The sequence below is a fragment of the Parus major genome, chromosome 2 (assembly GCF_001522545.3).
Source record: "Parus major isolate Abel chromosome 2, Parus_major1.1, whole genome shotgun sequence".
Taxonomy (NCBI): Eukaryota; Metazoa; Chordata; class Aves; order Passeriformes; family Paridae; genus Parus; species Parus major.
Window position 1 is genome coordinate 31,483,885 of NC_031769.1, and position 26,533 is coordinate 31,510,417.

At 39.8% G+C, this 26,533-nt stretch overlaps 1 protein-coding gene across 3 annotated transcripts; it reads left to right on the plus strand.

The window, feature by feature from the left end:
* Nucleotides 1-658: 658 nt before the first annotated feature.
* KLHL7 (kelch like family member 7) lies at nucleotides 659-24,538 on the plus strand. 3 transcript variants are annotated; one of them, XM_015618434.3, is made up of 11 exons: nucleotides 685-892; nucleotides 4,919-5,021; nucleotides 6,006-6,099; nucleotides 7,300-7,424; nucleotides 9,159-9,334; nucleotides 11,691-11,865; nucleotides 13,051-13,193; nucleotides 17,866-18,106; nucleotides 21,114-21,315; nucleotides 21,581-21,678; nucleotides 23,270-24,538. In XM_015618434.3, the coding sequence occupies exons 1-11, from the start codon at nucleotides 773-775 to the stop codon at nucleotides 23,551-23,553; spliced, it is 1,761 nt and encodes a 586-aa protein (XP_015473920.1). In that variant the 5' UTR covers nucleotides 685-772; the 3' UTR covers nucleotides 23,554-24,538. The 3 variants fall into 3 exon arrangements, with proteins under 3 accessions (XP_033367768.1, XP_015473920.1, XP_033367769.1); XM_033511878.1 differs by lacking the exon at nucleotides 685-892 and adding an exon at nucleotides 2,452-2,608; XM_033511877.1 differs by lacking the exon at nucleotides 4,919-5,021 and having other exon boundaries at nucleotides 659-892.
* The last annotated feature ends 1,995 nt before the right edge of the window (nucleotides 24,539-26,533 follow it).

Consider the following 26,533-nt stretch of genomic DNA (forward strand, 5'->3'; position numbering starts at 1 on the left):
CACACTAAAACGTTGTTTTGCCTGTCACTATCCTACTCAAAAAACGAGAATGAAAGCACCAAACATTTTGGCATTGTTTCTGAAAGAGGGGTGGCTGCAGCTGTCAAGACAAAGAGGTTTTCTCTTGGATCACGTTTATTTCCTTAGCCGGACCACGTGAGACTAGAGCGTCGCCAAGACGGGACGAGATCCCTCCAGCGGGAGCTGCAGGAGCCATTCCTCCCCTTGCTCCCTCCCTCGGGGCAGAGGAAGCCCACCCAGACCTTGAGCAGGGCAGCCGCATGCTCCGGGGCACGGCAGGGTGTCCAGCAGCACGGCCAGACCCGAGGGCTCCGGGCGCGCCCGTCAAGGACCGGGATCGCATTTCCCGGGAAGGAGCCCCGGCCCCGCCCCCTCGGCCGCATGGCCCCGCCCCCTTGCTTACGTCCCCAAAGGGGCGTGTCCTCGCAGGAAAGCCACACCCCCACGGTCCCGCGCCCTTCAGGCTGCCGCGCACGCGCCCTCCACGTGACGCTGCCGAGCCCCTCCCCGCCCTTTGTTTACCCCGCGTGGGGCCGCGCGCCGGCCGATGGCGTCAGCGCGCCCGGCCCCGCCCCCAGGCCGCGTCCGCCGCGGCGACAGCAGCGCTGCGGGAGCTGCCCGCGTCCCCCGGGCGTTCCGCTCCCCGCCTGCCGCCCCTGCCGAGCGCCGCCACACGCTGTGCGCCGCCCCACAGCCGGCGGGCGCATGTTCCCGGGCGGGCTCGGCGCGCCGGCGGTGAGCGCGGGCGAGCATGGCCGCGCCCGGGTCGGAGAAGAGCAGCAAGAAGAAGACGGAGAAGAAGCTTGCCGCCCGCGAGGAGGCGAAGCTGCTCGCCTCCTTCATGGGCGTCATGAACGCCATGCGCAAGCAGGTACGGGAGGCCCTCGCTGGGGCCGGCGGCCCGCGGTGTCCGTGCTGCCCTGAGGGCAGATCCCGCTCCCGTGCCGAGGGTCCCTTGGGTTTCCCGTCTCTTGGGCCCGACTGCGGGTAAAATCCCACCGGAACCGGCACTGCCGGTGCCTCAGGGGCTCCGGAGCCGCACAGGAGAGCGGCGGGTTCCGATTTGCGCCGGCCCCTTGTGGGTGCTGGAGGCCGAAGACGCCGTGGATCTGTTTTTCCTTAGCTGATAGCGCCTTGCGTGTGGTAGGGCAGGAGTGAGGCTGGGATGGATGGATGGATGGATGGATGGATGGATGGATGGATGGATGGATGGATGGATGGATGGCCCAGTGTCTCCGGTCGGAGCATTCACGGAGCCCTTTTCGAACCGAAGCCTGAGGGCAGTGGAAAGGCGCTTGGTGCTGGATTTTTGACCAGAAACTCTGAACAAATTGACTGTACACCCTGTGAACAGTGAAACTGCAGTGGGAGGAGAGGCATGAGTGGAACCATTGTTTGGTTTCACAGGTGGCATTTTTGGCTTGAGTACCTCTGCCCATCGCACTAGGAAGCCAGTGGCAGTGTAGGAGTTTGGTGGCTTCATCCGGCCTCAAATTCTTGGGCAGATAGCTTCCATGGTGAATAGTTTAGTGAGTATTAAAGATGACTCCTCTGTTTACCAGTAGAGCAAGAGTGGTAACCAAAATTGCAATTATACAAATACATGTCAGTTGAGCTGTCTAAACTGAAATAAATACTTGTTTTTAATTATTTTTTTATAAAACCCATTAAATTAATGGCACAAGAGCAGAAGGATAATATGTGTAACTTCATGCATATGAAGAAATTCCTCTTCAGAGGAGGAGCTCATTGGTTGTGGAACTTTGGTTTGTTTAAAAAGAGATGTGGAGCCAGAGTTAAAGCTAATTCTGAAGCCACACTACATAGGGGCTTCGCACTTGGTGCTGTCATGTGTTGTGTCTTCTAGGGTTTAGTTTCTTGTCCTCCAGTGTTAGTCTTGCCAGAGGCCCAGTCCAGCTTTTAATACTGTCTGTACCAGCAGTCTGGGTCCTGACCTCACAAGTATTGGTGTTGGTTCTGCTTTTCTCTAGCACTTCAGCCCTATTCTTCTCTCACTAATAGCCAGTCAGTTATTTCGTCTTCATAAACCATTTCACACAAATAAGCTGTTACGTATGAAAACCTAAATATTTTTTCACTGACTTCAGGTAGTAGAATTAAGACTTAAAGCCTGTGATCTATGTTTATGTAGGCTTTGTTTCTGATCTAAAAGTGTGAACATATTCCAAGGTGTGGCTGAATTCATAACTTGGTTCCTCAGTGTTTAGTTCATACCTCTTCCATTGTTTAAAAGGGAATGCCAAATGCTGTTACGATTTGTAAGCAGATAAAGGAAATATTACCCTCCTGTCGATATATGTGCAGTCCCCAGCACAGAAATTCACAGCGCTTTACTGTGTCCCTGTTCCAGTGTGTGGGATCACATTGTTCTGTGTAAGTGCCTCATCTTGCAGTACAGTGGAGTGCCAGCTCTCATGTAGCTATAAGCCACTCCAAACAAGGAGTGAGAGGATCAGGATTAAGTGCTGGGAAGTTTGTGTGTACTTCTGATTCAGATTCCAGAATCTGTTATGCCCAAGGAGGTGCAGCTCTGAGTTTTGCCTGCAAACTTCTCATCTGACCTCAGGTGAGCTTAACGTATCCCACACAGTGTTGACTGGTCCAGAAATTTTTGTTGATTTCATGAAACTCATGCTTCTTTCAGGAGTTGTTTGTAAGAGGAGCTCACGTATCACTGAGGGGGTAGGAGGAGGTGTGAATATACAGGATAAATTTGGGAAATCAGCAGGAGCCAGAGGAAGGCACACTGAGTTTCAGCTCATTAGTCATGCTGAAGGTGTAAGAGGATTTGTAGTCAGCTCTTTCCTCTTATGTTTTCTAAGCCAAGAACTATGGTGTAGTTACAAAACCTGAATGTGAGTTAAAATGTCCTGTGATAGAAATGTCAAGGTGCACTTGCAGCTCTAGATATTTAGCTCATTAGTTTAATCCTACAGGAATCTGGGCCAATGGGAACTTACAGCTCATTATAATGAGGCTGCTTTTTGTGTGAGCTGGGATGAAGAGGAACCCTCCATGAGTGTGGGAGTTTGGAGTAAGCTATGTACATACCTGCACTTAGTACAGGTGAGGTGTTGGGTCCAAGTGTGTTGAGTACTTGGAGGACTTTTTGCTTGTCTCCAGCACTGATGACCCACATCTTTGTGGGTTTTCCAGAGCTATTGGACAGCATGTGCATAAAGCATTTGTTACAACATTGCAGCTCAGTGGAGGTCAGCCAAGAATGAAGTCACTGGGAATGAAGCTGGGATAGAGCTGCAAGGTGTTGCTGAACCTGTTATTTGGAAGGTGAAGTGCCCTGCAGAAGCTGACCCTCGGGTGTGTCCTTTAGTTAACACCAGTCACCTGTTCCATCATGGAGGTGACCCAGTGACAACAGTGGGTCCTTCTGGAAGGAGGTGCAGATATCCTCAGAAGAGCATTAGTTGAAATTGAACCGTCACACCCACAAACATCCCAGGGAAAGAAGTTAAAATGATGGTCTGTTTTGGTTGGCAAATGCACCCAGAGGGGCCTTAGGACATCTGAGGTGTTTCAAATGCTGAGCTGAGGCATTTAATGTGTTTTAGAAATGCAGCATGGCGCTTAAGCAACAGCTGCAAGTCTTGGCAAAGCTTGGCCACAGGATTTTATGGTATCTTGTACTGCTAGTTTCCAATGCTTGTTTTGAACCAGAAGTGTTAGAAATTTCAGCTTTTAAAGGATTTCCTCTGAAACTTTTCCAGAATGGTCTCTTTTTTTGTTGTTGTTTCAATCCTAAATGGTTTAAAACTACAAAGGAAGCTATATGTCACCCACATCCCACTTCCACTTAGATAATGTTTTTGAAGGTATTATTTATATTTTGTCTAGTATGTGCTTTTGAGTGTCCTGTAAAAAAATAAGAACAGGCATGTTTAAAGGAATTGTAAATGTGGATTATCAGCCCTAGATAATATTGTCTTCATGTGGAAAACACCGTCACAGTTCTAAGCAAATATATATTTCCCACAGTAGAAATATTCTTTTCTGGGGCTGGCCTTGGGATGGGTGTACACAGATGTTTTTGAAAGCAGCTCCATGAACTTAAGGTGATAATCCAAAATTATTTCCTATTTTTTGAGGAAGCAGTGCTGCTCAATTTTTCTTAATAGATAGTTATAATTAACTGTAGTATGATATGCATTTATTTCACTCAATATGTTTTTAGAAGAGATAGCATTTTAGAATCTATTCAAATTATGTGTTTTTACCTCAGTCCTTCCTGGAAGCTTTTAGAAGTTCTGTTGCTTTCCTTTCTTCTAGAACATGACAGTTCACATGTAGGGAGAAACTAGCTGCCTCCATATAAACAGCAAACAAATGAGAAATAAATGATGTTTTGTTTGGAAGCTAGTTGCTCATCAGGTATGGCCAGTCAAACCCTTCCACAGAAGTGATATTTTTTGATACTTTTTCTTAAAAATCCTCCACTGAATGCTTTAAACTCATTCATCACTTTGACTTCAGTTGGGCAATAGGATGGCAGACTTCAGATATGAGGTATAAATTTTTTTGAAAATCTGCAGCAGAGACACTGATAGATGAAAGCAGTACAATATACATGTAGCCCCTACTAGCTGCTGTATTATTGTAAGCTGATGTAAAAGCTACAGCAAGTACTTTAATCAGAGTTCATATTATTCATGACCATCTTGTACTAATTAATGGGTAAACTGATGTTTGCTAGTTCTCTAGGCTACAGAACTTTGATTTTCAGAAAATCTTTTTATCACATAATGCTCTTGAGTTGTTTGTGTTACAAAAAACAATGAATTTCAATAAGCTGTTTCTAAAGAAATATTGTTGTAATATTTTTTAAAGTGCTGATTTTTGTCTTTTTCTCCCTCTGATTCAGAGAACTCTTTGTGATGTCATTCTTATGGTTCAAGAAAGAAAGATCCCAGCTCACCGTGTAGTGCTTGCCTCAGCCAGTCATTTTTTTAACTTGATGTTTACTAGTAAGTCTTTTGAAAATAGATTAATTTTAAACTTTCATGATTATATCCTCTTTTGTCTGTCAACCTGTTTATCTTATGAAAGTGATTAATTTGGAGGATAAGTCTAAGTAAAGACGTCTCATTTTGTGTCCTTATTCCATTCATTTCTGTTCACCCCTCCCCTTATTTTTCCTCTCTTTTGATCAAGTGAAGTGTTACTTCATTTGTAAGCTTTCTTAATAATTGGGGCCTATACATTGTACTAGAGTTTATCTCCATTCCCTAACCTGAAAATTGGGAATTTATTTGTCCCATTACAGAATTTGTCTGCCATCAGGCACTTCTGCATATAAATTGAGCTTTCAGAGGTTAGAGACATGGTTTAGTGTCTGGAGTGGATGATCTTAGAGATCTTTTCCTACCTTGATGTGATTACCTTAATTCTGTGGTTCTGCAGTTCTTTCATTTGTGCTCTCTTTAAAAACTCAGTTATATAGTATCTTATTTGTTGTATACCTTACCCATGAATTGTAAAATTACTGTAAAATTAAAGTTGAATGGAAGTAAAATAACCATTCATTCCAGTGGTCAATGGTAACCACCTGTGGGCAAAACCTAGTGCTGAGTCTGGGTGTGGGGAGCTCAGAGCTGTCTCCATTGTTATCAGCTTTAATGTGGCAATGGCTTTTGACAGTGCTAATGCTAACATGGCAGTCTGGCTGCAGTCAACAATGTCTGGGACTTTTTCTACTCAAGACAGTTTATCATAATTTAGATAATACAAGGATGTACTCACACCAGTTATCTTGTTTGTTCCACTGCCTCCTTTCCTGACTTGCATTAGCAATCCTGGGAAAACAGCAATCAACTCTGAGCAGTTTTTAGCAGGTTACCACTTTGTATATTTTCTATATTTCTATACCACTTTATTTTCTACTGTTTGCAAAACATACAATAACTAGAGTGACTTGTTGATTAAAAGTTTGTCTTTTAATCTGTTTGCAGCAAATATGATTGAATCAAAGTCCTTTGAAGTGGAGCTAAAAGATGCAGAGCCTGACATTATTGAACAGCTCGTGGAGTTTGCTTATACTGCAAGGTAGTTTTGTTATTTAAAGCTCATGCTTTTCTAGGAAGCCTGATGATTTTAAATTATAAAAGCTTAAAATGATGCTTTTGTGATTAATATGTTTTGTTACCATAAAAATTCTTTCCTTTGTTTAAAGCCTGATATGACTAGACCTTCTATTCTTCCTCCCTCTTCCTTTTTATTTAACCAGTAGGAAGCCCTACAGACAAAAGAGAGTGGTATTTGTCTCCAGGAAGCAATTCAAAGCACTTTTGACTTCAGTGTTGGAGCCAAATGATGTTTCCCATGGTTCTGTAATTCAGGTCCTTATTGATATCGGCAGGGTCTCTCTTGGTGGCCATAGTAGCTATGGCACAGAACCATTTCCAGGAGTTATACCTTCATCTCAAAACAGGCAGGGTGGATAACTCTCCTATGAACAGTGTTTCCCCCCCCCCCCCATCTCAGCTTGTCCATGTATTTGCAGGTTTAGTGGTTGTTTTTTTTTTTTCTCTTCCAACCCCTCCCTACTCAGCAGAGCTCTTGCAGATGGCTAGGATTGTAAACAGTACTTAATCAGCTTAAATCAGACCTATGGATGGCAGACCTTACATCTAACTCTCATTAGGGAGGCTTTCTCGTTTCTTTTGAGAGGAATCTTATTGTGTACTCCATCAGTGGTAGCAGATAGTCTGTGTCAACAGCCCACCCCAGCTACATGGTTGCATGCCCTGATACCCAAACCCTAGACTGTGGCTTCCATAACTTCTCTTGAAGCACTGCCAAACTGGTTATTCTGCTTATGCACTCTGGGCAAATCAGCCAGACCAGTCCTGACAGACTTCAGACAGGTTTTTCTGATGTCTGTTTGGGAGTTGAAAATGGTCATTAAAAATGGTTCTGGGTTTGGTTTTTTTTCTTTTCCTTTTGTGCAAGTGGTTAATCATACAACTCATAGCAATAGTACAGGACTGCAGAGAACCTGTGTTAAAGGCTTATTCTTTAGCTTCTAGGACTGGTTATTCTTTGCACTGCCTGGGTAAAGTAGAGCAAACAAAAGCAGTTTGGAAAGATCATGAAGGATGTGTCCTTAGACTGTATGTGAAAGATTCTTGGGTAAATAGGAGGGAAATAATATTGCCATTTATGTGAATTTGTGTAAGTCGCTTTTTTTATTGCTGCAACATAGGTCATTTCAGTGATGCTAATTTTACACCTTCTGTTTTGCAGAATCTCAGTTAACAGCAATAATGTCCAGTCTTTACTAGATGCAGCAAACCAGTATCAGATTGAACCTGTCAAAAAAATGTGTGTGGACTTCTTAAAAGAACAAGTTGATGCTTCCAATTGTCTTGGTAAGAGAAATAGACTTAAATTTACTGTTTATTTTTTAACTTTGCTTTACTGTCTATTTGTGGATAGACAGTAATATTTTGCTAAATCCAGGCATGTAAAAATAATTTTTCTCTGAATCTGAACTGTTTCCCCTTGCCACAGGACTGTGCAAGGTCTCATCCAGCTTGTCAGGACGCTGGGGCTTCTTGTTTGTTAGAGAGCTACACGTGTTTAGTGAGATGGAGCTTTCAGTTGTTACTGTACTTGCAGGCAGAATTTGACCTATTTGTAACTTTTACAAAACTAGCATATCTTTTACAAATATAAACAGAGTAAGTTTAGGCTACTTTTGGTTTTATTCACTTTTAATTTTGACTGAAAACAATGAATGTCATCTAGGGAGGTTTGATATCGTGTTCCGTAGCTCTAATGTGAACTTGGTGTTACAGAATAGGTAAACAACAAGTAGAACTAAATACTTTTTCATGCTTAAGATTTGGTGCACCTTATGTAATCAGAAATTTAAGAGAAAATTTTTAAATGTTTTTTATTGACATTATTAGGTAATTCTTCTAGTAACATCTCAATCATTACTGATGTTTACAGCAGCAATAGAAATGTTTTGCAGAGTATATCTGAATTACAGTGACTCAACTGACACTTCAGTGCATCACACCTGCAGCTCTGAAACAACTGCTGGAAGATAGGCATTACCTAAGGAAGATGCCACTTAGGCTTGCTTTGAGGCATATTTCTGCCCTGTGGCTTCTGTTAGGTGGAAAATTAATTATGGTCTCTAAGACTTGCATACTTTGTTGCTAATTTATTGCAAAAAGATTGAAACAATTCTTCCTTAGGGCATTGTTTTTAAATTGAAACATGTTTTGTGCAGACTCACAAGCAAGTGCACAGTTCATAAAAAGTAAAAGTATTTGAAAGAAACCATGGTTTAATTTGAATCTTGAAATTTTGTCATATATGTGGATTTTATCTTTCTAGTTCATATTTTACTACTCTGAGCAGCTCAGACTAATTTCAGCCCATATGGTAGTGAGTTGCTCGTGCCACACTTGCCATTTCTTCTGTGAGAAGGAAGACTGTGGAATGATGAAAAGCTGCTGCTGAAGAGCTCTGTGCTTACATTGTTTTTAATGGCAAAGTTGGCAGTGGTGCTTCTCAGCTGCTCTTGCTGTTTATGCCTTTATGCCAACCTTCTGTTCTTTCAGCAACATCAACTTCACTTTGGTCTGCAGCTGACTGTGCTGTGTGTATAGAGAGGTCCCAGTTCACCATGACTCTTGAAGGAAAGTAGGCTTGGTTGGTGACTGCTGCATGAGCAGGTCAGGAGAGGTTGTAAAATGTGGATCCAGTTTCTCAAGCTGTTCTGGTTAGACGTGGTTAGCGTGGCTTGGCTCAAACTTGGTTAAGGTACTGTTGCGTGCTTTGTAATTGGGAAAGAAACAGTGAGGAAATATGCTGGAGAGACAGTTAATATAGCAGATGTTGCAGGTCTGACTCTCCAATTAGTTCAGCAGGTATAGGGATCAGCAGCTTGTCCCTGTCTTAGTTTGCCTTGGATTGCAGGTGAGTCATGATAGCATGTGTTTTAATGGGGGAGAAAAAAAACATGGTAATAAATATTAAACTGGAATTGTAAGTAACACTGAAATTACAGCAATTGTATTCTATTTTAATATGTTAAAGGTAATTGCAGTTCAAGTTTAGACGGGTTTTTTTCTGACTTTCCTTCCTAGGCATAAGTGTGCTAGCAGAATGCCTAGACTGCCCAGAGCTGAAAGCCACTGCAGATGACTTCATCCATCAGCATTTCACTGAGGTTTACAAGACAGATGAGTTTCTTCAGCTTGATGTTAAGCGTGTGACACATCTCCTGAACCAAGATACATTGACAGTGAGGGCAGAAGACCAGGTGAGATCCCTGTTTCGTAGCAGCTAAAAGCATTGAACTTAATGATCTTCTTTTAATCAAGAAATGGCTTCAGGTATTCAAGTATCTCACTTCTCATGTTCCTAGAGGATATGATGCACTTAGTGCTTGCTAAATTGTGGAATAAAAAGGTGCATCCTAACTTGGTCAAAATCAAATATTAATAAATATTCACATTTCAAGTGTGGTTTACAGATGTGTTGTTTCAGAAGACTTGGAAGAAGTCACAGAGGGAATAAGCAGAACAGTTTCCTTTGTCGAGATACTTATAGGGCTTCTGATTCAATAGTGTATGTGAGCTAAATTGTTTTGTAGTGGATGCTTCTAGATTGGGATTTATGTGCTTTTGGTGAAAGTGGATCACTTCAAACCTCACTTCAAAGTGAAGCAAGTTTGCTTCACTTCAGTTGAGCAAAATGCACCTTAATGGATGCACATTTCTACCTTAGTATGGCCTAGCCCATTCCAGAGAGGAGTTTTCTGATGGAAACATAGATATACACAAACCTGGGGAACTGAGGGACTTGGAATTAAGATGAGTAAAACACTGAAAGCTACATGCATTGACAGTGGTGGATTGCTGGGCATAAAAAAGTTTAAGTGGCTGAAAGGAGCCTGGAGTTCACTCAATTAAAATTTGTAACCTGTGGTAGAAATTACATTCACGGCTATCCCATTTGGAATGCTTGATTCAGCTTAGAGCACAGCCCTGAATGATTATTGGCCAGCTTGTTCTTCCTACTGCAGGAAAACAGGAAACATATAGGTATCTACAGTTCAGCCCAGACAGGTGATTGTAGTCTTGTTGGAGCAGTTGAGTGGCACTTGCAGCTGCTGGGCACTTGTAGCTTCTTAGCAAAGCTGTTGAAAACAAACTGAAATATTTCCTTTGTAGCTCTGCTGTTCTGGTGCTTGAATTAGGTAATTTAAGTTTGTGTGGGTATGGCATTGTGAGTTGACTCAAACTTTTGAAGTGCTACAGAGGGATGTTGTAGCTGAGATGGTATGTATATCCTCTTGGAAATGGATGTTGTGCTGACTGAAGTTTCCATTGACATTGACCTCCAACAGGCAGAAGAATTCATTTGCAGCATTAAGGTTTAGTTATTTGTCTTACTGTATGGTGATGTAACGTATGAAAACAGAAGTTTGACTGTACTACAGGAATTTTATTTCTCAGGAGTATGCTAGAAATTTGACATTATACTCTAACTTTTGTTTTGGTGTGGAGCGTAGTTATATTTAGCAAAAAGAAAAGGTAGCATTAAGTACTCCCTGTCCTATACAATGTTCCTGTTCAAGTCATTCTGTTGAATTTCCTTAGCTGATGGAATTGAGCCTTTAATTATTGTTTTCTTTTCTCTCCCACATTTCTGGTAATTTTGCAGAGTTACAGCTGGGGTGGTCTAGTAGTCCTGAATAATTCTTCCATGAAGTGTCTTTCCATGTTATCTGTCACTCAGCACCAGTCACTGATCAGCTTCAGCTACAGGTGTAGACACTGGCTGTGCTATTGCTTGCAGTGAGGTTGTCCTGCCACTTCAGAGTCAGTGCTACTGCATAAGCTTGCTGTGTCTGAGAGCAGCATGGAAGTATCAGAATATACATGTAATCCTAGATTTATTTATTCTTTTTCTTCCTGATCCACTGGACAATTATAAATAGAGCAGATTTCTTGATTATCTTCCCTGATGTACCTTCCTTGACCCCTAAGAAAACCCAATATCTTTAACTGTGAGAAGGAGAAAAAGAGGAGACACTCTGGTAAATTTACAGTAGTTTGCAGATAAAACTTTGATTTAAATGGTCCCCTAAGACACAACAATTGCACTGTATTTGGATACCCAACATGATGATTGGTAAGAGAACCAGTTTATCACCTCAGGAGACTATATCAGATAGAAGTTACTTCGTTTCTGTGCAAGCATTACTGGTGCTATGGCACAGAATTTGAAGAGTATTAGATTTAACCTGGTACAGGAGTTACCCACATAAATGTGAATTGCAGATTCATGTTTTCCTTTTAGAGGGAAAAAAGTTAAACAGCAGAAGTAGTAGGCTTTTGAAGTTTGTAAATGAGATATATTTCAGTGGTTGTGCATTTTTTTTACTTGTCTGAGCATTGTCCCTTTATGGGCTTGGTTGACTTTTGCTGTAGGGTTTTTTTTGGGGGGAGGGGGTTTCTGAAAGATGGCAACAGGATCCACACATAATAAAATGTTAGCATAAGTTAACCTCCAGCAGGCATTAAAATCAATTCATAGCATTAAGGTTCTGTTGCTTGTCTTGCTGTGTGGTGATGTACCTTATCCCTTTCTCTCCTTGTCTCTTGTTGAAGGTTTATGATGCAGCAGTCAGATGGCTGAAGTATGATGAGCCAAATCGCCAGCCGTACATGGTTGATATTCTTGCTAAAGTCCGATTTCCTCTAATATCAAAGAACTTCTTAAGTAAAACAGTTCAGGCTGAACCACTTATTCAGGATAACCCAGAATGCCTTAAAATGGTGATCAGTAAGTTGACCTCTAGCTGAAATCTTTATGATTTTCTGTATAATTTAAAAATTGCTTTGAAAATTTTTGAAAATTCTTTGCTTTAAAATGCTCTAACATTTTCACATTAAATCCATCTGTGTTCCCTATAGGATGCTGTGTTTAGTTGAAGTTGGATTGGCAGATTATTATGTAAATAACTCATCTTATGTAACAGTATGACTTTCATTTGTTTTCTCCTAGCAAATGGAATGAACTCCATGAGAAGTAATGGAATAGGGATTTTGTCAATGACTCATTAGGGTAACTGAAAGTTAGTCTGCCTTTGTGACAGGCTTGTAATTTCAGTATTGTTCATGTTTGTATGTGCATTAATAAAAGAAATATGTCAACATTTTCAATATTTGCAAGCTTTCCTAAGCAAATTAGAATTTTAGGTGTACGTTTTACTGTTTTTATCTGTTGTATACTGACCATTAGTCCTACAGTGATCCTACATTTGCATTCTCAGTGTGCAGATGAAACAGGAAACAAGCTTTCCTGTTGTTTTTAGATACCATTTGTAAAATTTTATCATGTAAGAAAGAAAATCAATTTCAGTAGCAGTTAACTAGTTGGCTTCAATTTAGTGTAGATACAAAAATCAGTACACAACTGTTTTCCTTCAGCCTCATTGAGCAGGATTCAAATTTACCCTATATGTTGGTAAGTATTTGCTGACATTCAACATCACAGTCATACTTCTTGTGTGACACCAAGTTGGGTACATTGTATAGGAAATAAGGATTTTTGTCTGGTTTTAGTGGCTTGTAATGTCACCAATGTTTTTGCATTCTTTGGAATGCTTTTGGGCTTGCTTCCTTTTGACTGTTTTAATGCAACAATCTTAATTGCTTGTTAATATTGGGTAAATGAGCTGATCATTGGTAAATGAGCTGAGCATTGGTACATAACATGAGTCTGTATCTGTCCTGTTTTCACATGGAGCAGCCAGTTTGGAATAGGGTGTAAATCTGGATATATGTTCCCACCCTCACATGCTGCTATGCATTCTTCCATTTTGAATCCAACCTGTATAGGTGTAATGTAGAAACTTGGTTTTCCTCCTTTCCTTCCCTTCCATCTCTCCCCCATCCCTCCCTCTGAAACATCCCTATCCATGTGTGAGCTACACTGGATCTGCAACAGTTGTTGTCTTCCTTGCAGGTGGGATGAGATACCACCTCCTTTCCCCAGAAGACCGAGAAGAGTTAGTGGAAGGTACCCGACCAAGAAGAAAAAAACACGATTATCGCATTGCTTTGTTTGGAGGCTCTCAGCCCCAGTCCTGCAGATATTTTAATCCCAAGGTAATCGTTACCTCAGAATGCATTAAGATTCACTGTTTGTAATCTTACCTGTTTTCTTTGTTGATGATACTAATTAAGACATAATGATCTACAGAACGGTATTAGGAAGTATTCCCTCCCTCCTGGGTATACAATTGGAAGAATATGGTTAATTAAGTATTTTTAAATCTGTGTACCTAGATGTAATACTTCATTTTGAATAGAATGATTGTATTCGTTTCTTAGCAATATTAGATATGCAGAGCTGATCAATCTGTCTGAGTTGAGCATTGATTGGTATGTGCATTCCACAGCTGCAAATAAACAAAAGGTCACTGAAACGTTAGGAATATATGGAAGTCTGTATGCATGTAAGCATACAGACTAAGTGCATGCACTTAGGTGTTTAGATATTAACTCAAAGCAGGTTTTTTAGCACATGTTAAGTTACTGGCTAGTATGTTAGTGTAGAACCTAGTTTTTGTAGGGGTTTTTTAGTGCATTTATTTTAAATATACAACCACTTCTAAATCCCAATAGTTCACAGGTTTATTCTTAAGAGTATATAAGGAAAAGAATGGGGAGCCAAGTATTACATAAGTGGAAAACAGTGAGTTTCTACAACAAAAAACCTAGAGGTGATCAACTTAAGAACAAGCAAGCTCTGCCTGAAATTTGTTCCCATGATTCTTGAATAAAATCAAGGCACAGGAATGGTGTCTATTTCAGCTATGCAGACTAAAGGGTCTAAAAATGTCAACTGCATACAGAAGGATTACCCATACCCTGTTTTACCAGGCAAACATATACAGTAACACAGAATAAATTTGCTACATAAACATCAGGGTTCTCTTAAGTTATGAGATCCTGTGCATGTAATATTTTGTTGAAGCAATTCTGGTTCTAACTCAGCATATTAAATGCTTGTTAAAATTTCAAACAGTTTTGTGTGCTGTGTGAACTTTATAGTCAATGTGAACCCTGTCAAATCTAATTCTGAATGAATGAGCCTTTGGGATGTGTTTTGAACTTTTCTTTCACATTCCTTTAGTAAGATAAAATTCAAGCCACCTTCTCTGACTACCACTCAAGTCTGGGGGGGAAAAAAAACCTCAAACCTACCAGCTTTGCTGACTTAGCTTGAGAGACACTTAATATGTATTCCTATGGGGAATTGAAAATTCTTACCTAAAGACTGCCTTTTTCCTTTATACACATACTCAAGATAAGCAGCAATTCAACTGGGGGTGAGGAGGTGAGGGATACAGAACAGATTATTCTCTCCTTTACAAGGTCTAAGTTCTAGAAGCTTTTGATCAGGGCATTCATAACTTTTCAGTCAGTTGCATGGTTTTGGCAAAGCAATCTGTTCTGTAGACAAAAAGTAGTGTCTGTGAAAGTCTACATAAAGCATAGGATACAAGAGCTTTACCTTTCATAGACTACTTGTCCAGGTATAACACAAAAAAAAACCCCTGAATTTGGAAGAAACATTGAAGAATTTCCTTTTAATCAAGACTTAAAGCCTTGCATGTGGAGTAAGGAGTGGGGTAAGAATGGGGCAGGGAAGGAAAATTCTAAGTGTGTAATTGGAGATCTTTATTCTAACAAGCATGTGTTACTTCACATAGTGTTTACCTAGTGCTTATATGCTTTCTTGGATACTCTTAGCTAGCCTGTCATGTCTTGTTGAACAGCTTTTACTTAATTTCCAAGTCTTAAGCTATTTAAAGGTCCTTTTCTGGAAGTTTTGATTGAGTTATTTGATTTTAATATTTAAACCGTGATAATAGCTTATTAAATGCAACAAACCAAGGATCCAGAACCTCTGCTGAATTACCATTTAACTCACTTTAATTGGTCTCATCAAAAGATGATGGGAGGGTTACAGAACAGAGAATTAAGTTTGTGTATGTACTTTTGCAAGGTTAGGACCTTGGGGAAAAAATTGGAATTTTGCTTGTCTGTTGAACTGATTGAGTAGTGACCTAGTCCTTCACTTCTGATTTTAATTAAAACCAGAAATTTAATTAAATTGTTGCATGTTGCATAAATAATTTAAAACAGAGGTTAAATTTTTCCTGAAAATATTTTCTTGGTTGCAATATGACTTTCCATAGCTGTTATCTGATAATAAAAATGTAGTGCAAAAAGTAGCACACAAAATTAGTGTCTAATGCTAATATTAATTTCCTTGTTGTCAGAAGGGTTCTTTAAATAAGACTGGATTGGATACTGTGTTTTATTTGTTGAGAATGTTAGCAGTATTATTTTAAGAGTATATTTGCTGTCTTTGTTGCACTGTAACTGGTATTTCTATTGATGCATGTACTTCAGCAAGAGAGCAAAGTGATGCAACGGGACAGATGCAGATGGGCATAACACTTGTGGAGCAGTCTGGCACTAATTTGAGTAGACATACATGATTTCAGAATACTACTAGAAATCCTAGACGTTCTATTAACAGTTGTGGGAAGCATTTTCTTGTTGAATTTTTCACAGAATATTAAAAAAAAAAATTCCTTAGGTTGGGAATAAAATACTTGGGTTTTTTAATGAATTCTCAGTACAGAATTTATATATGATTGAGATTTTGTGTCAGCAATATGCTAATTCTTTTGAAACTACTATCTCTAGAGGCCAGAAATGGTTGGAAGTTTTAAATTCCCAGCAGTGCAAAATTCAACAATGGCAAAGAAAAAGTAACAGATGCCTGGCAATGCTGTTTCTTGATGATTAAGGGAACCAGCATACCTTCTATGAGGAGATAGAGCTGTAGTCAGTAAGCTGTTAGTGAGGAGGTTGTCCACAGTAGGCATGTCTGCTGGCTTTTGTGACAAACATGGAAGCGGAATCAACTGAAAATGAGGAAGAGTCTTAAACAAAAAATGGTACTTTTTCACAGGGCCTGTAATTGTATGTGTTCCATTCTTGTCATAGGGTCTTGAAGCTCTCAGGAGTTCAGGTAGTTTTAATAAGTGAGTCAATAAATTGATGAAAGAGAAAAAGGTATAGCTTTTGCCTCTGGTGTCCTGCATTGCAATTTGATGAAAACAGAGATCAGCAGGGAAAGTGTCACCATCTTGGTCCGTCTTTCCCTTCTCAGTCCCCCAGAACTGAGACTTGCACTGCCCAGGGCTGTGTGGACCTTGACTGTGGTGTAAAGCAACACTTCTGCTTAATTCCTAAATGTGTTAAATTCAAAAATTGAAATCAGTTCTATGTGGTACAGACTAACATCGAAGAGTATTGCAAGAAGATGACCTAAATTGCCTCCTGCTGAAAGAGGAGGATACTGCTGAGTATACTCAAGTAATGGCTTTTCATTTGATAAAGGTATGGATGAAATGGATACATGAACAGAAGCCATAAAAGTGGGTCAGGTCACAGCCCTTTATAACAGTAAAGTAAAACAACAGGGATATTTTGTAAAATTGCCAGAAGTTTGAGCTAGAAAGTATGTTGATCTTACACAATGCACTGAGACATTTTCTTAAGATTTATGCAGCTATTTATTTTGCCATGCTGTAGTATGGCTTTCCTTTCTAGGATGCCCCAGGACCTGTTTCTCACCATAAAGGGCCACATGCAGCTGACAGCTCTTCTTGATATGGGGGATGCTACAAGAAAAGATTGTAAGATGTTCTGGACTATAACATGCTCTGCCTCTCTTTCTTTGAACCCCCATGTAGGAGTCGCTGTTCTTCCTCATTGACCAAGGTGTTTGAAGTATGTCCTTGCTAAGAAAATGTAATGATGTAACGTCTTGTGTGAACCATTCCAGTGAAGGTCATTCAGCAGGTTGAGGTAGACCTTCTTGAGGTGGCACAGACAACAGTTAAGGTCCCATACTTTCCTGTTCAGTATAGGATTCAAGCTATGCTCATGGAATATGTGAGATGCTATTACTCAAGAAGTGTTTCTTGTGCTGTATGCTATCCTGGTCTGCCATCAGTTGTCGAGTTTGGTGTTTTTAAAGGCTTTGGGCATTACTGCTCATATTTGATACTTGCTGATTTTGCCAATCTATGCAAAATCAGTTTCTAGGCATCATGACTGCCAGTATTTGTGATGGAGCATTACCCTATTTCTCATGCTATCAACTGTGGATAGCTATAGAACATTTGTGTTTTGTAAATTCTGTAAATAAGCTTCTAGTTGTCATGGTAATAAAGTATGTATCAGAGCTTTTTTACTGAGTTGCTTGTCAATTTGGATATTATATTCTCTTTTTTCCATTGTCTCTGTTTGGTACATTCTGTATTTTATTATTTTTTAGAAAGAATCTGTTACTATATGTAAGATGTATTTTTCCATTGCTATAAAAGAAAATGCAATCCTACTTTATTGATTACATGCATTGTTTCTAATGTGATAGCAGTAGGAGGTCAATTGTGTTGGAAAAAACACCAAAACTGTTTTTCAGGGAAGCTGTACTGGGTGCACACAGGGAATGAGGAAATAGAAATTCATAATGTCATGGTTCATTGCAGCTAACTATGTCTGTGTCTAAGAGAATTTTTCAAGAGTACGCCTGAGGAGTATTCTTCAATAAACAGTGTTCATGTTTGTTTTGAAAAGGAACTTAAAACTGACCATATCTAAATCTCTATGAAAAGCTCTGTTTGAAAAACACTCACTGTGCAGGTAAGTGTTATAATCTATTAGACATTACTTGTTCTTTGTAATGCAGGATTACAGCTGGACAGACATCCGATGTCCCTTTGAAAAGCGCAGGGATGCAGCTTGTGTCTTCTGGGACAACGTAGTTTATATTTTGGGTGGTTCCCAGCTCTTCCCTATAAAGCGAATGGACTGCTACAATGTGGTGAAGGATAGCTGGTATTCCAAGCTAGGACCTCCAACACCTCGAGATAGCCTTGCAGCCTGTGCTGCTGAGGGCAAAATTTATACATCTGGTGGTTCAGAAGTGGGTAAGACACTAAAAATCTTTAAAACACAAAAAAGCGCAAAGAAAGATAGCTGGAAAATTTTCTGGTTTTTTGCATGATTTTGTTGACAAGAAACTGCACGTTGCCATGTTAGCCTAATGAGTTTATTTGCCATATTTACGATTTTATCCCTTTTTGCCCAGTCCAACAACCTATTTCTGTCGTGTTTTGAAAATGGTTTCACTGATTGAAATTAATAACTGGAGTAAGAAGTACACTGCAGCTCTTTAAGAGTTAACTAGGGACAAGATTGGATGGAGCTTTGAGCAGCCTGATCTAGTGGAAGGTGTCCCTGTCCATGGCAGAGGGGTTGAAATAGATGATCTGTAAGGTCCCTTCCAACCCTAAAAATTCTATGATGGTGTGATTCGATGAACTGTATTTCGGGAGTCCCACTCTTATCTTTCTTCTATAAGGCCACAGAATTCAGTGTAGTCTAAAATTTTCTGGAATGTGTGACCAGAATAGCTGCATTTTGACAATGACCAATATATGTTGGGCCTAATGAGGTCTTTGGAGGGTGGCGGGAGGACGTGGAAATCTTCTACAACTACTGCTTTTGGTAGTGAAATTGTACTTGGTCCTGTAAAGGAATTTTGCCAATTTTTCTGTCAAATGACAGGAGTTATTTTAACAGTTACTCTGTTGGTTTGCTTCCACAAATGCAGAAATGATACTTCCTTTAGATGCGTTATTCAGCATAGTAAAGGAAAAAAAAAATCATTGGGATTTTTTTCTCTCTCGAAAAAGCTTAGAAGGGGACTTATGCTGTGGTGTTAGAGGAACATATTCTTTTGTCTAAACATGATACATCATCAACAACCCAAAGGTTGAAATGCAGGCATGGTATAGCCATAAAAACAGCTATGCTGATAAAGCTGTGTTCTGGGGAATAAAAACAAATGGGAAAAAAGTCCTAGAAGGAAGATCCTTTTGAGGTCTGCCTTGCTGCAGAGGGAGGTAAACAGAGGAAAAAATTGTCATGATTGGTGCTTAACATTGAAAAGTCACTTAATGGAGGTTGTAACCTTTAGGCCATGTTATCTGAACTCTAAAATATTTTAAGAGGTCTAATGTAACAGCAGAATAAGCAGTTCCCAGCTGCCACCTCGTGTAGTGAATGTGAAATAGCACCTTTCCCATTACTTGAAGTAGGCTTAGCTAAGGCCACATTGGGAAACTTGGAACAATACATCATCTCACTAATCTTCAGTTTCTCATGTTTCAATTCATGGGGAATAACAACAGAAACTTTTCATTGTACGTATATTTTCTAATGCATGGTAAAATGTGCAACTACAGTTGAAATTTTAACGTAGCAGTTTTCTTCTGGATACACTCGTGCATTACTGCAAAGTTGCACTTTGTTTCCATAAATATTAATCAAGACAGAATAGTAAAAGCTAAACATGAATAATGGAATTTATTTTGCCTGTACTTTTTCTTCAGAATTCAGTGAATACTGAAAGTTTGGAAAGGTCTGTCTCTCCTGAATCTAGTATTTTCTAATTTGAATCAGACAGTTAGGTTGAAAGCATTCATCTCATGAAATGCTGCAGTGTGTTTAGCTGTAAAGAAATCTAAAAATTGCATGTTTTTTCCATCAATTGAAGATGTTGGATTACTGTGCCAGTCCATTACAGACAACATGGCTCATTTCTCCTTCTTGAATTGATGGGAGTCCTGTTCTATTTGCAATAACTGACAGAGTCTGGAAGCTGAACACACCAGATTCCACTCTTGTTTCAGTGCAGGAGAAATACTGATAGAAAATACATTATACTACATATATGAGATATACATTATATTAAAAATGGAAGCTTCTAGCTGGTTAAAAAAAAAAAAAAAGACCGGTCTGCTGGCTTTTCCATGGATGGGAATTTCTGCAACTTCAAAGCAATAAGGACATCTATTTACATCAAAGAAAACATCTATTTACATCAAAGAAAAAAATGTACACTCTATACAGTTTTTGGTGATACTGAGAATGACAGGGTGGGAGTGAACAAATGCATACTTTATAGGAGTGTTGATAGGAGTTATTTTGGGTCTGGAAATACAGCATCTCTTTGAAGGTTCAAATCCTCAGCTGATAGTAAGTGCTGCTAGTGTGACATGCTTAATTTTTAGAAGTAGAAAGCCAAGGTAAAACAGGCACAAGAAAAAGCACCTTTTACTGTTCTAGGTGAATATATCTTTTGAAACAAAGAGAAGGGTGTGGTTCTTTTCTGAGAAAGTTGTATTCAGCCTTCTCTGCCCTGGTTATGATTGAGTCACTTAGCTGAAGTTTTAGGCCCCCATCTATATTTTTTCATTAGAAAATTTGTTTTTTATTTCAAGAATAGTTTTCTTGGCTCTTGAGGGAAGAGTACACACACCCTGCATATCCAGACAATAAGTATCTATCAGTCCTCAGGAAGAAAGTAAATTGGGCAGAGGTAGCTGTTTTGTGGTTGCTAATAATTCCAGGAATATGTTATGACATAAGCTATCAAATTCCAAAGGCAGTGAGTATTCTGGGTATTGGGCAAGTCACATTGCTTAGAGGAAAAAGACTCATGAACCTGTAGTGAGTTCATAAAGCTGGTTTCATCTCCACATCTGAAAGTTCAATATATTTCCAAGCAGTAAGAGCAGCATGAGCTGATGACAATGGGATGGATAATTTATATACATCTCTATTTAGCATTTATTTCCCTCCAAGACAGAAAAAAACAACTTTTTTTTTTTTCTTGTTGTTTTTAAACACAAATAGCAATTTTATAAACTTGCATATTTTGGAACAAAAGAGTCAAAATAATTACAAGTATGTGCTTTCTGAATAATCCCAAGTTTGAAGGAGGTTAGTTCTACATTTGGAGGCAGGAAAGCAGCTTTCCCTTTTCCACTAACAAAGAAAGCATCAGTATGATAATTGCTATTAGACTCTTCTCTTGAAAGACAACCATGAAGATTAATGCCACTTTGGTGGGTTTCTATTTTTTTTAAGGCAATTCTGCACTGTATTTATTTGAATGCTATGACACGAGAACAGAGAGCTGGCACACAAAGCCCAGCATGCTGACTCAGCGATGCAGCCATGGAATGGTAGAGGCCAATGGGCTCATTTATGTATGCGGAGGGAGCCTGGGAAACAATGTTTCTGGAAGAGTCCTGAATTCCTGTGAAGTTTATGATCCAGCCACAGAAACGTAAGTGTTAAGTCAGGTTGGCTTTAGTCACCTGTGTCTTTGCTAGCTCTGTAAATGATTGAAGTATAGATGACTACAGGAAAAACTCTGGTAAGGAGTTTTTCCTGAATCAGCATTAAGAAATCAGTTCTTTGTAGTTCTACTTAAAAGATGTTTTTTCTTAAGCAGCTTTGTTCCATATTTTATTTTCCTCATGATAGGTTATACTTACTTTCTATGAAGCAGATGGTGATTTGTCCTTTTCTGTTTGATTTATTTTCCCCAGGTGGACTGAACTGTGTCCAATGATTGAAGCCAGAAAGAATCATGGGCTGGTGTTTGTAAAGGACAAAATATTTGCTGTGGGTGGACAAAATAGTTTAGGTACTTTAATTCTATTAATTCTCTAGCTGGTCACACATGGTTTCATGGACATTTTTTTCTTTTTTGGAATGAATTCATTCCACTCTGTTCAGCTGAAAAGCTTTGAGCAGCACCATCAAACATGTCCTGTTCCTGTCACATCAGTCTTAGCTTCTCCCTTTCACCTTCCCACTTCACTGTTACCTTACTTTTCAAATTCTTGTACTAATGACAGTCAAGTTCAGATATGCACCCCTACTGTAGCCCAGTTAATTAATTGAAACAGTTAATATGGCTAAACCAGGCATCTGAGAAGATTTTTGGTTTGTTTTTTATTTTGGGTTTGTGGGTTATTTTTAGTTATTCATGTGTTTTCAGAGATTTTAGCATTCTTTTGAGAGACAGATAAAGGTGTAGCCACTATTTTAGGAACTTCAGTCTCAGACTAAATATAGTCTGGTAATGTAAAATAGTGAAAATGTGAGACCTCTTTTGAGTGCTTTAGTTCTGAAATACAATTTACTGGCATGGCCAGGTCAATTATGATCTGCCTGTTTCCTTGTCTTTAAAACTAGAAGAAGAATACTTTACAAGATGAATTTAATTTTAGTTGCACAGGGTTTGTGAAATGCTTTTCAAAATAGAAAATTCTCATTAATGAGGTTTTTTAATCACTATTTATGGTAAGTGGAATACTTTATTTCAGATGAATTCTATTTTAGAATATAGCTTGATTTTTGTTTGGCTATGGAAACTATTCCATCATGACTGATTCTTAATGCAAAAGTAAGAAGATATATTTATTGCACAAACATTTTATCAATCTGTAATCTGCCATCTTGCAAAATATAAATCTATTCACTGAAAGCTCCTCTTAGAAGTGTTAAAAATTGTTCTTACTGGAATAAAATGAAGAAAAGTTGTCTGGGGTGAAAAACTCTTACCTATTAATATATGATAGATTTCTTAATCTCTCAGATCTAATAATTCAGTACTGGAAGTGAAAACTGAGTTAAATAGGGACAGCAGGATGTGTGTAGCTATTGTCAAGTGTAATTACTACCATATTTCCTGAAGAAGTAAATATTAGTCACAAAATCTACTCATCTCTAATAACTTTTGGTTCCTTTTGCCCTTTTCAAAGGGACTTAGGCTTCTACACTGTGATGATTTTGCTATCATCATGATGAGAGACCTCCTCTATCAGTAAATGGCCAGTTTTAGTAAAAGTACCCATGAACCCTCTAGAATGAAATGCTATTGCTATAGGGAAGTTTCAGCTAATTCCTCACTTTTTGTCATTAGCCCCAAATCCACCAGAAATTCAACATAAAAAATTATTCTGTTCGTGAAATAACATGTTGGAATCTCTAGAAAGCATCTAGTGTGAATTTGTTAGAGTACATCTTACTTTCTATCTCCTTTTCACTTTGCTTGTGTTTTGTATTTATAAAAGGATAAGCTGCTAGTTCAGAAACTGGGGTATATTTTCAGATTTGCTTTTTTAAGTGTAGGGTTTTTGAAACCGTGAAAATAAAAGATTTAAGTTTGCATGCTGTAGTGCAGTCCATACAGTGCAACATAATCAGTTATCTATCTCATTGCTTTGTAGGTGGCCTTGATAATGTAGAATATTACGATATCAAGATGAATGAATGGAAGATGGTGTCTCCAATGCCATGGAAAGGTGTAACAGTGAAGTGTGCTGCGGTGGGATCTATAGTCTATGTCCTGGCTGGTTTTCAGGGTGTTGGTCGCTTAGGGCACATTCTTGAATATAACACTGAAACAGACAAGTGGATAGCCAACTCCAAAGTCCGTGCTTTCCCAGTGACGAGTTGTTTAATCTGTGTTGTAGACACTTGTGGGGCAAATGAAGAAACTCTAGAGATCTGAAGACTCTAGGAGATGCCAAGGCGTTCTTCAAGGACTTGGGAAAAGATGGTTATTGGTGGTTTGCTTCCATGTTTTACTGAATCATGTCAAATTTAGTAGCAGGAAAAGAAATGAGATGCAGTCTTTCAATTTGTATATACAGCACATTATATAATGTGGATTTTGTCATGCCCATTTTCTTACCTGTTTTAAAGAGATGGGGATGTGTTTTGAGAATCCACTTACATAGGTGATATCACATGGCATCTTCCTTTAAAAGGACTGTGGGTGTGGCCTTGTCAAACACAAACTCAGTCCAAATATTTAGAATGCCTCTAAAGCATTTGATGAAGAAAAAATTTCTGGTTAAATGAAAACTGATTTTACCAAGATCAGTTGCAGAGACACTTCCTGTAATAAAGGTGAGTAAATACAGCTTGGCTTATTGAGAAAGAGGAACAACAATTTTTTCTCCTTCATACCTACCTACCTGCAGAAATCTTACTGGGATAAAATGAAGATGTTTTCTCAGGAAAGACCAAGGACTGCTGTCTAATAAAGATTCCCAAGGTTTTAGCAGCTCTCTAGATCATGATAACTTCTCTCTTCCAGTGAGTTTCTTCCATCATTTGCATGACTGCTTATCAATTCTTTAAGGTTGGAGAGGCCATACATAGAAATTAGAGGAACACTTTAATGGTCTCTTTGGGATTTTATGGAGCTTTCTCAAAAAGACTTTTTGATTTTATTTTTTTTATTACACTGAGGTAGGGAATGTGGGGCAAGTCGACGAGAATTGTGCACTATAATTAGCAAGTTGGAAACTTGGAAAGAATTTTCAATCTATCTTCCCAGGCATCAGACTGTAGATGCCAAATCATTAGCAAACATGGGAACAGGAATGAGAAAAGCAAAGTCAATACAACAGATATATTGATTTTCTTCTTGAAAATGACTGTTTTTAAAATGGCATGAACCAAGTCATTAAAGATACTTTACAGAAGTCTTCAGAAGTTGCGCATGGTTATTCATCTCTGGTTAAGAAGCACAGAATTTTGTAAATGCTTCCAGCCCACATGATGGTAAATTTCTTCATGCAGCCTCCCAAGTCCAGCCTCTCAAGCTCTGGGTGTCATCGATGTGGTGTGCTTCTTCCCAGTTCTGGAAAATGATACAAATGATACCTGTCCTGCTCCCATGCTAGTTTATTCATAGCTGCATCATAGTTACATCACCTCTATTCTAACCTGCTGGTTTTTTCAGGTCTGTTTCTATGAGACTAGTGAATTAACTTCAAAAGTTGGTGCTTGCCTACCTCTACCTCGCTGGTGCTGTGGATGTTTAGTCTGTTTTAGTTCTGAAGTTCCTCCAGCTTCTCCTAAGTAAATCCTGGTTTTTCAAAGTCAGTGCTTCTTTGTAGGCTTGTTCCTCGTTTCCTTCCTCATTCTGACAACTCTGCCTGTACAGACAGGACTAGATGTACTCACGGCCTCCATTGTGGTTCCTGCAACTCCGTTCTTTATTCAGCAGTAAGTGAAGGGCATGCTACTTTTTTTTCTGTTTTTCCTTATCTTTTCAGTCGTATCCATGAAACGCGTCCCTGGTGTCTCCACTCCTTGATTCCGAACTACTGGAATCCTGGGGGCAACCGTGTGCTTTTTAGACTGGACAGGCTCTTTTATCTGTTTTGCATCCGCTTTTAAACTCGAGGTCGCCGTTTTCCTGAGGAGTGAATAATAGTCCCCGGCACGCCGGGCGGCGGCAGCAATAGGCGGACGCGCTCGTCCTCCGGTTCTGCGGGGCTACGGCCGCCTCGGGGACCGGCGCCGGGAGGAGCCGTCCCCCCGCTCCGGGCACCGGCACCTCCGGGCCAGGAGCCCCGAGCGCGGCGGGCCGGGCGGGCTGGACGCGGGGGCTGCGGGCGGCTCCCGGAGCTGCCCCGGTGCGGCCGCTGCCGGCGGGAGCTCCGCAGCAGAGCGGGCCCGGCGGCTCTCGGCGGCAGCCTCTGGTCCGGCACTCGCAGGGTTGAGCTCTGGCCAAGGGACTGCGGGATGGGGCACGGGGCGGTGGGAAACCAGCTCGGGGATCTTTGCTGCCAGGAGCAGCGTGCAGCAGCTGCGTGTTGTTTCCATTCTCACCGGCTTCGGTGTTGGGGAGCTTTGGAAGGCGAGGGATTAACGGAGAGCTGAAGGCCGCAGTTGCTTGTCTTTATTCCCGTTTTGAGAGACCGTGTTTGCCAATTCATTTGAGGTGTTTACACCCCTGAAGTTCTCTTATGAATCTTTCCTGTGTCCGACTGTAACTGTTTCAAGACAGACAAGATAATGTACCAAGGTCCATGTCTTTGTAACTATGCAGGGTGGTTAGAAGTATTAATCTGTTTTCTTGGAAGTTTTTGCTTTTTCCTTTCCTTGCAGGCTTTTCAGATGTCTTTTCAGAAGAACTGCATCTGGAGCACTATGACAGCAAACAATATATTTGGGAAATATGTAAGCAATTTAACAATGACTCATGGGGACAGTCTTTGGGATAAGACTTATTAGCAATCTTCAGGTGGCAACTCTTGACCTATTTATCTCACAACTCGAGGAGATGATCAGAATGCCAAAATATCCTTCAATTCCTGTGCACCAAAGAGAATGCCAAAATTGCAGCTGGTCTATATGATCTACCCTAACATCATCTTTTTGCCTGAGATCTCTGGCTCAGACTGTCCAATCTGATATAGCTCTTTATGTAAAGACATAAAAAACTGATAGAAGGCTAATAGTAAGAGTATTTAAAGAAATCTTTTGTTATTAACAAAAGTGCAGTATTTTCATCTTGAAGTAGAAGGAAAGCAAAATTCTTCTGATGGATTAGTGAAGTTTATTTTCTAATTCAAAATACCTTGGTTTGGTTCAGTTGACAGACCAACTTCCTTTTAATTTTTTTTTCAAAATCTTCTCCAATAAGAAAAATATGCACTTTTTTCTCTCTCTCTTTTCAGATAGATGCTATT

Excerpts from the sequence above, each read along its gene's own strand:
- KLHL7 (XM_015618434.3), top strand. The coding sequence starts at position 773 with ATGGCCGCGCCCGGGTCGGAGAAGAGCAGCAAGAAGAAGACGGAGAAG. Across the intron at positions 21,316-21,580 it reads TATGATCCAGCCACAGAAAC|GTGGACTGAACTGTGTCCAA; the intron begins GTAAGTGTTAAG and ends TATTTTCCCCAG. Across the intron at positions 21,679-23,269 it reads GGGTGGACAAAATAGTTTAG|GTGGCCTTGATAATGTAGAA; the intron begins GTACTTTAATTC and ends ATTGCTTTGTAG.